The sequence below is a fragment of the Ambystoma mexicanum genome, chromosome 2q (genome assembly GCF_040938575.1).
Source record: "Ambystoma mexicanum isolate Mex_15411 chromosome 2q, UKY_AmexF1_1, whole genome shotgun sequence".
Taxonomy (NCBI): Eukaryota; Metazoa; Chordata; class Amphibia; order Caudata; family Ambystomatidae; genus Ambystoma; species Ambystoma mexicanum.
The window spans coordinates 1,003,127,009-1,003,140,880 of record NC_090924.1 but is presented as its reverse complement, the minus strand read 5'-3'; the positions used below and the strand labels follow the sequence as shown (position 1 = coordinate 1,003,140,880).

Here is a 13,872-nt window from a genome sequence, read left to right as displayed (position 1 = left end):
TGAGTTTTATAAAGCATACAGCCAAGAGATTCTTCCCCCGCTAATGGCAGTGCTGAATGAGGCATTCGAGATGGGGAGACTACCGGAATCCCTGAGAGAAGCGGTAATCATCCCGCTCCTTAAACCAGACCAGCCTAGTATAGACTGTGGGTCGTATAGGCCACTATCGATGCTAAACCAAGACAGCAAAATCCTCACCAGTTTTAGCAAGTAGACTTAAGCCGGTGATAAATAAACTAATACACCCGGATCAAACTGGGTATGTCCCAGGTAGAAGCATATCCGATAATCGCAGGAGGCTCTGTCAAATTATAGAGCAGGTGGAGGGCGACCCAAACGAAATAGCAGTAGTTTCGCTTGATGCAGTTAAAGCCTTTGACTCGGTCAGGTGGACATGGTTGATGGCAGCTTTAAAAGAATATGGGATGGGGCCTGGGTACCTGAGGTGGGTGAAGATGTTGTATGGCTCCCCCACAGCCAGAGTAAAAACCGGTGTGACAATTTCAGATAAATGACAAATATAGGCACGAGACAGGGCTGCCCATGGTCCCTGATGCTGTATATCCTCGCACTGGAGCCGCTGGCAATCTACCTGAGACAGCAATACAGCGAGATAGGAGTGCACACCAAAGGAGGACCTCACCTGATATCACTGTATGCTGACGATTTGCTCCTGTACCTGCGATACCCGGAAGAGAACCTGCAATATATCCTAGAAGTGATGGCGCGCTATGTGTCTCTCTCCGGGATAGCGGTTAACCCCAAGAAATCGTGCTTGTTCCCTCTGGGTAGATACAAAGGCATGCTACAGAAGAACCTACCCACCCTGCAGATAGCTTGGCAGACCAGATCGTTCCGATACCTGGGGATCAATATTTATCATACGGTAGCAGATGAGCATAAGAACACAGAAAAAGCAGTGGAGGGTATCGAATAGTATGGAGTTCTGGGCAAAGCTCCCCCTGGCCATCGTGGGGAGGGCGGCCTTGCTCAAAATGGTGGTCCTACCCAGGCTACTACATTTTTTTCACAAAATCCCACACAGGGTGCCCAGGCGCTTCTTCACTAGACTACACAGTCTGTGCAGAGGTTTCCTATGGCACAATACTAGGAATGGAGTGGCCCTGTGGAAACTACAGAATGCTTATGACAGAGGGGGGATAAATTTACTGAGCTTCGAGATATACCACCTAGCGGCGCAATTACAATATGTAGCCTGGTGGTTAGCGGAAGAACAAACAGCAGAATCTAGGCAGTTGAGGGACGAGTGTGCCCCATACTTCCTACGAGAACTAGTATGGCTGCCCAAGTCAGAGATGCAAGGGAAACCGAGATTGGTAACACTAGGCTGGGAAATTTGGCACAAAGCATGCCGAGCCATGGGGGGGCCTGGCCCCATGCTTCCGCAGGCGCAACTGATGGTGTTATGTGGCACAGATTAACAACTAAGGAGAGGAATCCGGAAATATTGGGAACCAGTGGGTCTGGCCACCCTGGGATCATGTGGCAAGAGGGGGAGGCCCTGGACTTTCAAACTAATGGACGTAACAGGGGTACACGTGGGACAGCATATCCTACATATAGTAGAATAGTCAAAAGGGTGAAGAAACGTGGTCCGAAATTGTGCTAGCAGAACAACCAGATGCAGCCATTGAAATGATGTACGATGTCTCGGAGGGAGGGCATGAAATATCCCAGATATACGAACTAATGTCAAGAGTGGTGAAAGAGCTCCTCAAACTGAGGCAGGACTGGGAGGAGGAAGCGGGAGACCATGCAGGATGGGCAGTGGGAGAGCCCAAAGATACCACAAGGTGTCTAGAAATGTGAGGCTACAACGGATACACTTATGTCGCCCACAGAGCAAATATGACCCCCCAAATGAAATTTGGAAATGCAGATGCATAAAAATGCCCCAAGTGTGGAGAGGAGGGAGCAGGGATGATCCACATGTTCTGGGCATGCCCAGAGGTTGGGAAATTTTGGGGGGGAAATCGAGCACAAGCTAGCTGACAAGGGGATCAAACTAGATGTAGAATCAATATGGGCATGCATGATGGGGGGATTCACCAGGCCACGGAATTTGAGACACGTATGTAAACTCAAAGACTTAGCATATATCCTGGCCAAGAGGCGAATCGCCATGAGCTGGAAAGCCGTCCATAGACCCAGATTAGAAGTATGGTGGAAGGACCTCCTAAAATGGGCGGACGCCGAGACAGTAGTATGGTATGAGGCGGCTAATAGAGAGGAAGGCGAAGAAGTGGGACCACTGATAGAATGGAGACAAATGATAGCTTTGTTGCATGGGCCCCCCCAAGGGAACCCTAGTAACGATGACAAGCCGAGAACGAAGAAGAGAATTAATCCTGGGCAATAAGAGCCAGAGGCATAGGGGGAGAGCTCAAGTTATGGGGGAAGGGAGGAGGGAAGACATAAAGGAGAAACATGTATTGTATGCCTTGATAACTGCAACTGGAAATGTCGGGAGTGAAAGTTATGGTTTGTTTGTGAAAAAAAAAAAAATTATTAATTAAAAATATTTTTAAAATAAACTGTTTCCCTTTCTTTGTTGCCCCATCATGTAACTCATTGCTCTTTCTGGTGCTTGAATTCCTGTTTGGATTGTCTAGTATGTTCTGTCACTTCTCCTTCAACCCCTCCCGCCACACCTTTGTTCTCCTGTATTGCTCAGGTTCAGAGTTGCTCTTCCTCTCGTTTTTTTTTTTTTCTTTTCCCTTTTAACATGGCACCAATAAATATCCAAAAAGCTGATGCTGCACTAGATTTTCCAATAGAAAATGCATTATTACCATTGGGTGCTCCCTTTTTAGATGTGTGCAATTTTTCTTTTGGCTATTAGGATGGGAATGATGGAGTTGGAGGTTTGTCTGACTGGATGCAGCACTTGCTTGAATGCAGATGCTTTATCGACACTGTATGCCATTTCAAGTATAAGAGCCTATATGAGCTGTGTGTTCTGAGCTATTACAAGCGTAGCAGCCCTGATTTGTGTTCTGAATCACTGAACATTTAGTAGTCCTTTTGATAAGTCAAAAGTCAAGTTAACAATTGAATATTACCTGCATCTTAAACGCACACCTCTAATGCAGACTCATTAACTCGCCTATCAACGGGATTTGAACCAACAGGTTACACAATAATCGCTGCAGCAGGGTTATTGACTCACTCGGCTGCCTTTCTCAACCGGCTGTATACACTGAAAGGCACATGGGGTTAGAGCACTGGCAGTTCCATGTGAGACTTTCCTGACATAAATGGCTTGTCAAGAGCTCTAATCCTGTTAGGACTATCCTACATGAGTCGGGAGATTCATAATGAGGCTTTGAAATGTGCTAGATTTTTGGCAGTGTAACTCAGTAATCTGACATGGGAGAAGTAGACGTTTTGAATAGTGCAAGACTGAGTAGAAGATATTGAAGTATATGACAGCAATGCCATCTACTCACAATGTCTGCCAGTGTGGATCACACCAGTTCAGGAGGTTGGTGGGGGAAAAAAACCTCAGTGTTTGCTCAGTACTTTAGCTCGCTGCAGAAAATGCCAACGCCAATGTTCGTGCTTTGTCATTAAAGCAGCTCTGTTAAGAAATTGGGGTACTGTCTCAAAACATAGCAGTCCTGCTAAGAAATGTGGGCATGATGCAATCAGCCCTGCTGTGAATATTTGGCATTGTGCCATGACATGCGTCTAGCAGCGCCGCTGATGAGTTGGGCTACTTTGCCTCAATATTTAGCAGTCCTGTTGAGAGGTACCAGTAAAATCTGTGCCACTGAAAATATATACAGCTCTGCTTCTACCTGTATCCATCATACCTGCTTGCAGTGGGTTGTCAGAAAGGGAGTTTAAGTTCAGACCACATGCCTAGCTGTTTGTTGCTATCTAAGAAAACAACTATGGCCTAAAAGGTTTTCCTTCTCGCAAAAGCCAAACAATTGCTTGCTCAAAACTTCAAGAGATCAAGAACCCCAAGCCACTGAATGCAATTGATGTGCTTCTGTGATGCTGCTGCAACTGCGCTGCATCTATTAAAGCAGATTAAGACCGAGGAAAATTAAGCAGAAATGCAGCCCTTGTTTAAGAAAAGTTTAATTTTACACAATACTGCATGTGTCTAAGTTAAAAGCATGTTCATGATTCAAGATGCTTTAATAACGCTGTAACCTACGAAATGCAAGCAGTTGAACAAAGTGAACAAAATACAAATTCCCTTTTACATTACTCCAATTATTCTCTTGAGCAAATCATTAACAGAGGAGTGTTAAAAAAAATTAAACAGACCAGGACTCATCCCAGTTGCGTCTTTGGATAGCGAAAGTAAAGAGTGTATTTGCAAGCTGCTGCTAGCCAGGCTTTCACCAGTGAGCTCCTTGATTTATGGGGGTGCTGCCTTAAATAGCCTGTGTAAGTGGTGCGCAAGGAAGAATTTAAATGGACCTATTTACAACATTTCTGTACGTAAAGCTCTAAATACGCACCTTATCTAGAGGGCTGGCTAAAATAGTGTTAACCATTGGTGCTCTAGAACCCAGGAGTAGGAAGTTCTGCACCCACTGTATAGTCTGTCACTTTGTCTCACCCAGACAGCTGCTAAGCAGCCAAATAATGGGTTTTGCACATATATGTATTGTAATACACATTTTATTGTTTTTCCAGGCAAAATTGAACTCCAAGGGAAGATAATTGAAGTTGAACATTCAGTACCGAAAAGGCAAAGGTAAATGCTTACTTTCAATATAATTTAATGTTTCATTCTGCTGTTTTGCCTTGGGACCACATTGGAATATGTTTAAGACTTGTTGGGAAGTGAGCTATTTTAGGGCAGACAGGACTCCGAGAAGACTGACTGTAAAAGCATTTTCAAGTGATTTTTAGAACCCATTGATTGCTTGGTTGATGGCACGAAATAATCACTGGTGTTGGATCAATGCAGGAGAAAACAAACTCCAGATACAAAATGTTTGAACTAACTTATTATACCCATCTTATCTCCACCGCCTCTTCTAACTTTTCAGTGTTGCGGATGACATTCTGCTCTCTTTCAGGCTACCCTCTACCTCCTCTGCTTCCACGCTCATTCCTGATTGTTTATCCGCGATTCAGGTTTGGTGCGCCTCCAACCATCTCTGCCTGAATGCCACTGGCATTCTCCTTGGGACCCCTGCTTCTGCTTTCCCCTCTCACTCCAAGGCATGAATTAGTTTTCAAAAACTGATTAGCAGAGGTTGCTAATTAAATTTATCTTGATTAGCAAACAAACACATTTGATTAGCAAGTTTGTACTAATGTTTGTAATGCCATCAAAAGATACTTGTACCCAAGATATAAAATGAGCAACAATGCAGCAGTTTTGTATACTTTGCAGATTCTTTCTGTAAAATGGTTCATGTCACCACAAACGTACATTAGTTTGGCACACTGCTCCCACCCAGAGGCCAGCCATGCACAGTGAACTTGTATTTGACATTTACTGCAAACAAAGTAAAGTTTAAATAAGTTTGCATCATCCCCTGCAAATGGTACTGGCCCTTCTTAAAAATCTACTCAACTGGGCGAAAATACTTTGCGGGCCCTGGATGAGTCTGTAAAAACGTTGGCTGCATGAATGGACACAAATAGATATGATAGAAAGGCTCTTAAAACAGTTTGGCCAGCTCTCTTCTGCAGGTGCAAATATAAAATGCAATAATAATCATAGAGCAAAGTGAGCTCTGGAGGCCAACTACATTGTACAGATTTGCAGTAGGTCTGTAGATGTACAGACCGGATGAAACTATTGAGCGCTATATCAAGTTAGCTTTGTGTATTCATTATGTAAAAGACTAAGCAGAGTGGATGGCATAGCAGGCAGAGAACTGGGCAAACTAGGCAGAATATTGTAGTTTGCGGCCATCTCACTTTCAGGGTAGCGAGTATAAACCAACATGTAAGACAGAATGTGAAGGAGTATGGTATCAGCTCATGGGTTGAGCACCAGTTGCAAGCTGTATGTAACCAGCAGGCACTGAACTAGGTTTGCCATCAAAGCATGTGGGTGTGTGGTCATATACATTTTCAAAGGTGTCCACTCGTCAATATGATGCATCTTCCCCCAACAAAATTAACTCTAGTGGGCACTGATATTTAGATACACTTCATTGTAAAGCATGGATACAATGCAGTGTTTTACAGTAGCAATACTGCATTATGTAACGGATGGCATTTTTAGAAAAGGAATTGAAAGCCTTTAAACCAAAAAATAACTAACACATACTGGACTTTGGCAGACAGGATACAGTTAGCTTAATAACAGGATTATCCCGATTATTGCTGGTTTGCAATTATTTGAAAAATAAATATAAAATGTGCGTAGCACTCCCACACAGGCATTTTGGCACATGAATGAAGGGGATGATTACTGCTGCACTCTCTTCCTTAGCCCCTTTAAACTTGCAGTGAACAGAGAAAAGAGGGTGGAGAGCGCTCTGAAGGCAAGAGAGGAATGCAGGGTGAGCTGTGCTTTCATTCAACAGGGTAACTTAAATAGCTAACTTTGCTACACAAGTGCCAATTTAATTAGCAAACTTACAGAATTGCATAGCAAATTGCTCCACGGCATTGCTTATTTTATGCCTTGCACTCTGGCCGCCCTCTTTTGGTCCTTTTCCCTCTTTCCCGTGAGGCAAAACACCTTGGTGTCATCTTCCACTCCACTCTTGCCTTCCTGCCTCACATCACAGACCTTGCCAAGAAGGCCCACTTCCAGCTGCACCTCCTCTGGGGTATTCTACCTTTTCTCACCTTCACCCAGAAGTTCACCGTCTCCAGAGCCATGGTTCTTTCCAGGGTGGACTACTTCAACAGTCTTTTGTAAACTTCCTAACTCTACTCTTTGCCGCCTGAATCTAATCCAGAACAGGACTGCTGCGACTGCATCTCTCCTGCCCTGAAATCTCTCCACTGGCGGCATGGAACAAGTTCAAGCCCACTGCATCACCCACAGGGCCTTCTGGGGCCGGGCCCTCAGAATAGCCAACTATCTGCCTAAGTAACTTCCTTCGAGAGCCCTTCCCCCAGCTACCTCTAACTCTGAGGATCAGACGCTTCTCCAAGCAAAGAGTGGGGGTGGAGGGGTAGATGTGTTCTCTGGAGCCTCCCTGCCCATCTCAAACTTGAGCCGGATCACCTAAAGTTCCAGACGCGGCTCAAGACCTTCCTTTTCGCCTCTGCGTTTTCTCTCACTTCCTTGCTATCTGTTTTACCGGTCTATGGCGCTGACCGGTTGATTGGTACCTTCCGAGACTCACTGGGTACCAGACTCCTCCAATACCAGTCTTCCTTACACTGCCTCCTGGGCCTACCGTGCACTTAGGGGCTGTAACTGTAAACCTTACAGCCGCGCCACAATAACCCTGCGCCGCCCTTACCCCGAGCTGCGCTGATCACACAACTCCTCCCCACCTTTCCCCTGCACTTCTCGTTGTCATACTTGCACGATCCCAATGTCCCAAGGCCTAGTAGGATCATTTGTCTTGTCTGCCCTGTCTTCCCTCCCTTGTCTTGTGGCTCCTAGAAACACGTGTACAGGCGCATTATAAATATCATATATCATATATCAAATGTAACGAGGCTTGGTATGTCTTTGTGGTGATAAAATGCATCCGTTGGAGGAACTAATGAAGGTGGCAAGCCATTCAATCCATTAAAAAAAATAGGCATACAAATTGACATTAAACACATGGAGGAAAGTAAATTAATTATGGGACAAGTTTGTAAAATATTATGGTGGTATAGGTAACAATATAACATAAAGGAAGAGTTAAAAGTACATGGAAGACCTCTTTCAATCCATTATCCCCAACATAAACTGGTTATAGGTCAAAGGATCGATTCAAAAGGACTGAAAACAAAAGGATTGAAAACATTTTTTTTTGTGGTTAAAAACCACTTTTTTTACCTGTACGAAAACCCCAAAAAATATATAATTTAAAAAAACAAAATTCAATCCTTTTGTTTTCGTCCCTATTGCATTCGATCCTTTTGTAGTCGACCCTTTGACCGGACACCACATAAACTAACCGCTGATATGGGGGCAGTGCTCCTTGTAAAGGCTGGGGTGTTGTAAAGTTGCATTAATACCATACCTTTTTTATGTAAGTAAGCAAATCCTAGCCTACAGAGAGAATATTTTGTGGTGGAAGGAGTAGGTTGGAGACCCTATGTATTTAGAAAATGTCTCATAATGGCAGTAAGCTCATCCAAAGCAATATATTTGTATTTGATTTGAATTTTATATAGCGCATAAGCAATAGCACTGTGCAATGTGAATCAGTGGTACAATATGTAATGTATATTTATAAAAAACCTGTATAAAGTTAAAATAAAGAAGGGTTATATTTGAATAGGGAGTTAAGGATAGGAAAAGGATTGAATGTCAAGAGGTAATTCAGGGTTCGAAATCGCTGGGAGCTATTTAGCTTCTGCCCTAGTGTAGACCCTAGATATCTTAAACAATTCCCAGGAGCTACTCCTGGCTCCCCAGGACAACTGGTGCCTTACATGCATGTGTGACATTAACTGGAGTGGTTTAGAATGTAAATAAATAACAAGTAAGACATTTTAAATATTATGCATCCATGTGTAATGTGCAAAAACTTGGCATATGCAGGTCATGTGAAAGTTAGAGGTGCAGTGCGCGGGGTACTCTCTCATGGTTCCCCTAGTGGCAGCTCCTGACTACTGGGTGATACCTGACACGAGGAGCTGGTTTTAGCTCCTGCTCATCGAATCTGAATTTAAAATCCTGTAATTAAATCCAGTACTTGGGAGCCAGAAGTGAGAGAACGAAAAAGTACTATACCTAAATTTCCATGGGCTCAATCCAGAAAACAGGCGCATGAAGCAGGCTCAGTACTTGTTAGCATAAAAAATAGAGGAAAGATGAGGGTAGCCAGACCTGAAGACATTTGTAGACCAGAAAGGGAAATAAATCGAAAGGAAGCCAAAAAAAGGAGCAGGGAGGCAGAAAATACATATGGCAATCATAAATGGAAGAGGAACAAATTCATAGGCTGGCACTCTGAGAAGAGTGACAATAATAAAGTTGCGAAAGAATAAAGGAAGACAGTGTGGCAGCCTTAAAGCTTGCGCAGTGTTAGAAATATGAGGGGAAAATTAGATCGTAGTAAAAACCTTTCAAGCAGTGGATGAGAATAAGAGCAAGCGAGATAACCGAATAGGGAGATCAGCATCCGAGGCCGCACAGAGATCCAAGATTATAAGTATATATCGTAGTTTGGAGCGGCGCGCAGTGAGAAATTAATTGTTCGACAGTTTCAGTGGGATGGACCAAACCCAGACTAATGAACAGGAAGTAGAACTGTGGACAAGAAAAGTATAAATTTGACCATACACCACACATTCCAGAATTTTGGAGAGGGGAGAAATAGGACAACATATATTCACATGTGAAGTCATGTAAATTAACTTAGTCTCTGTGGGCCTGTGGATTCACCCCATGGTTGTGGCCCCTATCCTTGGTGTGAATTGTCTATGTGGAACGTTTTGTACTCCGTGAGTGGGAAAGGACGTAAACAGTTGGGTGTAGGAAAGTGGTCTGCATGGGTCCCTAGAGCCTTTTGGTGCAGCTCCTGTAACAGAGCTTTCAGATGGTGCAGTGAGAATCCATTGTTCTGGAATCCCAATATCCAATGAATTCAAGGGAGTGCTGACAGGGAGTGATGTTCGTGCTGCTCGGCTGGGAACGCTGTTGGTGATTTTGGCTTGGCAGCAGTGAGATAAACGTGGACTACCCGCTAGGACTTAGAAGAAGATTGGACTCTGACTATATTACTGATATACGTATGAATAAGGGATACTAAAACTCGGTTTCTATCTGTTTAGATCTAGGCTCTGCGCTCTATTACCCAGAGGCATACTTAAACTTGTGCATGTGAGCTTCTGCGCACGCACTTCAAGGGAGTGCTGAGAGCGAGGGCTGTTTGGCTGTTTAACCCTTGAGGCATTCGCTGATGTAGTCTTTACTGGGTTTGAATTGGAAAATCCTTTTGTACGGACTAAAACGCGTGACTTTTCTTGGCAAGCTTGTGTCTGATGTACACGCTTAAAACCAACATGCCCGCCGGGTCCGCGGATGATATGAAAGTACCGACAGCCACTCCTGTTGGGAGGGGCGAAGAGCGAGAATGAGAGCAAATATACCGAAAGGCGGCGACAAAGCCTGGAGTGCGAGTCGTTCTTAATCAGCTAGCGCTGATATTAGAATGTTCTGGTCTCCAGCTGGAGGAAACTGACTGCAAATATTTCCAGGCACAACGCGAGATCAAAGGAACGAGACATGGCAATAGTGCCGACTCAAGTTGCATCGGCATAGAACTAATGCAGAACTTATGGAAATCAACACCCAAGCACATGGGGAAAGTAAGTGACTTGTTGGGAACGAAAGATCAGGCCACGAGTACAAACATGATCAGTATTGTGCCAGAACACTCATGATGTAATTTTTGTCCAAGTACACGATAATATGGTTATACCGAGACTGTATTCTGAAGTTGTGATGGAAAGTTCCCTCCCCAAAACAAATAAGTTGTTAAAGATGGCGATTTGAATGAGATGAGATGGTAAGTAGCAACGATGGTAAAACTGCAGACGAAGAAAATAGTACCAACAATAATATACATGTAGGGTCTAATTGTGATAGTATAGCTTGTGAGACAAGTGGTGATGTGTTAGTGCCTGAAACACACAATCGCCAAGTTGCGGGACCGCGCATTAAAAAGGGGATGCGTAATGACTCCAACCTATCTGCTTCTCCCATATTAGATAGGAGATAAGAGTTTAATCTTTTGTTAAACTCTTCCGTATCAACAGATGAATCCTACATTCGCCCCACCCTGAGACCATCATTCGGCTTCAAAAACCCAAACATGCCTTCATACGATAATACACTTGCAGCCATGAATTCTGGGTTATTCGGACCAACGAAAATATACGAACATGTGGATCTTAAAATAGAGAATAATGTTGAAACTTTGGCAATCTTAAGCACAAAGTTTGAACAAGTTTTTCGGGAATGAAATCAAACTTGAGAATGCAGCAACGGATGCATGAGAGAATTTGTTCTGTTTTGGAGGCCGGGTGTACACTGGGTCGGGCATGAGGTTAATATTGAGATTATGCCTGATCGATTTAACACAGGAAGAGTACGGGGGTAGAGAGACAGTACAGAAGATAATATTGCTGCAGGAGAGAACAGAGCCTATAGCGTGAGAATAGAACAGTCACCCGAAAGGGATCCTAACAAGAAAAGTGAGATTGATATAATAATGCAAGAACAAGATGTGTGTGGTATATTTCAACCACAGAGGAAACATAGCAACAAAAGACACAATACAAAGAATAATAAGAAAATCAAAAAACAAATTAAAATTCAATAAACAAACGGCAGGTAAAAGGACATTTCTAAAAGTTTGAACATTTCCAGCAAATGCAGAAAATGATAAATATGAGAAACGATGACAAAGCAAATCAAAACAATTCGATGAGAAGAGGTGGAAAATTAATTGGAGGAAGATGAAAATGTGACCTCTGACATTTGTCTTACACCCAGGTCTGAACAGGAGAATGGTATTAATGAGCGTATTAATTTTAGCACATGCACTATAAGGTCAGAGACCGTAATAGAACAGAGGGAAGGCCATACGCCTGATCTAATGGTCTTGGTAAAACCACATTTTAGTGATTCTTTATCTAAATATAGAACAGTAGATGAAAAAAGTGGGCTAGCCATAGAAACCAGAAGATGTAATGAGAAACAAATTTTAAAAAATAACTGATGGTCAGAAAGACAAAACAGAAAGATGATCTAGCAAGTGATGAAGAGGACAAATCTAGGCGAGAGAATTGTTTAACTTTGTCCCAACCTGAATGCAAGACTACAAGTCCCAGAATGCAAATTCACTTTTGTTTTCTTCTTCCACTAAGACTTCATAGATATAAACGCGTCTTTAAAAAAAGTAGCTTTATTTGTGAGTCACTTGCTTTCTGATCTGGCAGCATTTAACAGTTCAGATGTGTACGCTGCCGATGAGGCGATGGCATTGATTTGGCAGGTAAAGGTAGCGTTGAGATACACTACCAGTGTTTTTACCGCTGGGGAGACTGGGATCTGGGTGCCATTGATGACGAAAGCAGTGTATTTTAGGTCCAAGTTATTTTTAGCAGTGTTGATAGTCCGAAAAGGAGCTATCGTCTTGTCGTTAAGATGGAGGCCATGCATTGCCATCCATGCTTGGATAGTTGCGTATGCTGAGCTCAGGGTGTGTGCGTCATTATCGTAATCACCGAAGATGGGGAGGAGTATTTGCATGACATCGGCATAGGTGGTGTAGGCTGTGCTGAGGCAATATAGGTCTAACCGTGGCTTTGTAAACTCCACATTTAATGGACAGGTGGAGCACTGGCATCAGCGAATACTCTAATTGTTCTCCCGTTCAGGAAGGAGGCAATGGTGGCAGAGGACTTCATGGTCCACTAAGTCAAAGGCAGCGGACAGGTCTAGGAGGATCAAGGCATGTTCCCCTCTGTCCCTGATCTCGTCTGTTTTTTTTATTGCTGGCCATGGGCCGGACCGAAGACTGACTGTTGGACTCCCATGATATTGTTGGAATGGTGCTGAATCTGGAGAGAGGCTGTGCTGTCCAGAATTATTAGAAGGAAGGGAGCCGTGGCGATAGTTCGGTAGTGCCGGGCTGAGGGAAGGTTTTTTTAGGAGGGGGTGGAACCCATGCTTCTTTAAGGCTGAAAGGTACTATGCCTATTTAAAAGGCGGTGTTGATAAAGGCTGTGATGAATGGTGACTGAGCTTCTGAATCTCTGATTCAGAGTTTTTTTTTTTTTGGAAGCGGAACAGCTGTGTCTTGGCAAGTGGTTGTAAGGGTGGCAGTTTCAAGTGATTCCGGGGCAGATGGATTTCAGTGTGGATCACTTGGTAACCATTTTTGCATGTAGCGTTAGTAGCATGCCATTCTGTAAATTAGTACACCATGATAGGTCTTTAGTGAGGGTTGAAGGCTGGGCGGTGGGGGCTCCCAATTCCCCAAGTATGATGAATGGTTCTCTGGAGTCTGATCTAGCGTTGGCTAGTCTAGTATTAAAGGTGGTAGCTTTAGCAAGGATGATGGCTTTTTTTTATATTGTTTAGTGTGCTGTGAACACCTGTTGGCGTCTGAAGGGGATTTCTTCCATCAGGTTTCATTGTTTAGTTCTAAGTTCAAGGAGGTCCTGGGTGACCCGCTGGTTTTGCTTTTTTAGGTACCAGAAGGCGATAGAGGCCACAGCAATAGTTAAGGGTTTAACATAGTATTCTGCTAGAAAATTAGGATCTTATGAGCCCAGGTGCTCCAGTTTGAGCGAATCGAGAAGGGATAGGATGCTATCTTTGGTCAATTTGCGGGATCTACTTGCGAGGGACCCTGGTAAAGGAGCACTCCAGGATTTAGAATGCAGGTTCAGTGGGATAGTGAAGTAGTCAGACCACAGTCATGGAGCATTGGATTGGATCTCAATGCGGCAGTTGAGGTCAGCGATCCAGTCCAGGATGCGACCTTTAACGTTGGCTGAACTCGAGCGCTTTTAGGGAATTGGCCAAAACAGTTGCCTGAAGGTCAGTGGTGTAGTTGAGGCCCAGATTGAGGTTGCAGAAGAGTACGCTTTTCGAGGAGGTTTTACTTTTGTCTCTTAATGTGTGCAGAAGGGCTTCCTCAATGGTCAGGGTGGGCCTGATGGGCGATGGATAACATGGACTGTGATTGTGTTGGTGGGGGATGTGGTCCGTTTCACTGATGTCACAGA

At 43.8% G+C, this 13,872-nt stretch overlaps 1 protein-coding gene across 1 annotated transcript in view; it reads left to right on the top strand.

Annotated features, from left to right (window-relative positions):
- IGF2BP3 (insulin like growth factor 2 mRNA binding protein 3) overlaps positions 1 to 13,872 on the top strand; it is a 1,445,925-nt gene that overhangs the window by 112,418 nt on the left and 1,319,635 nt on the right. Inside the window, exon 2 of the mRNA XM_069648320.1 lies at positions 4,678 to 4,738. Coding sequence (XP_069504421.1) covers positions 4,678 to 4,738 — 61 coding nt within the window. The remainder of the gene's footprint in view (positions 1 to 4,677; positions 4,739 to 13,872) is intronic.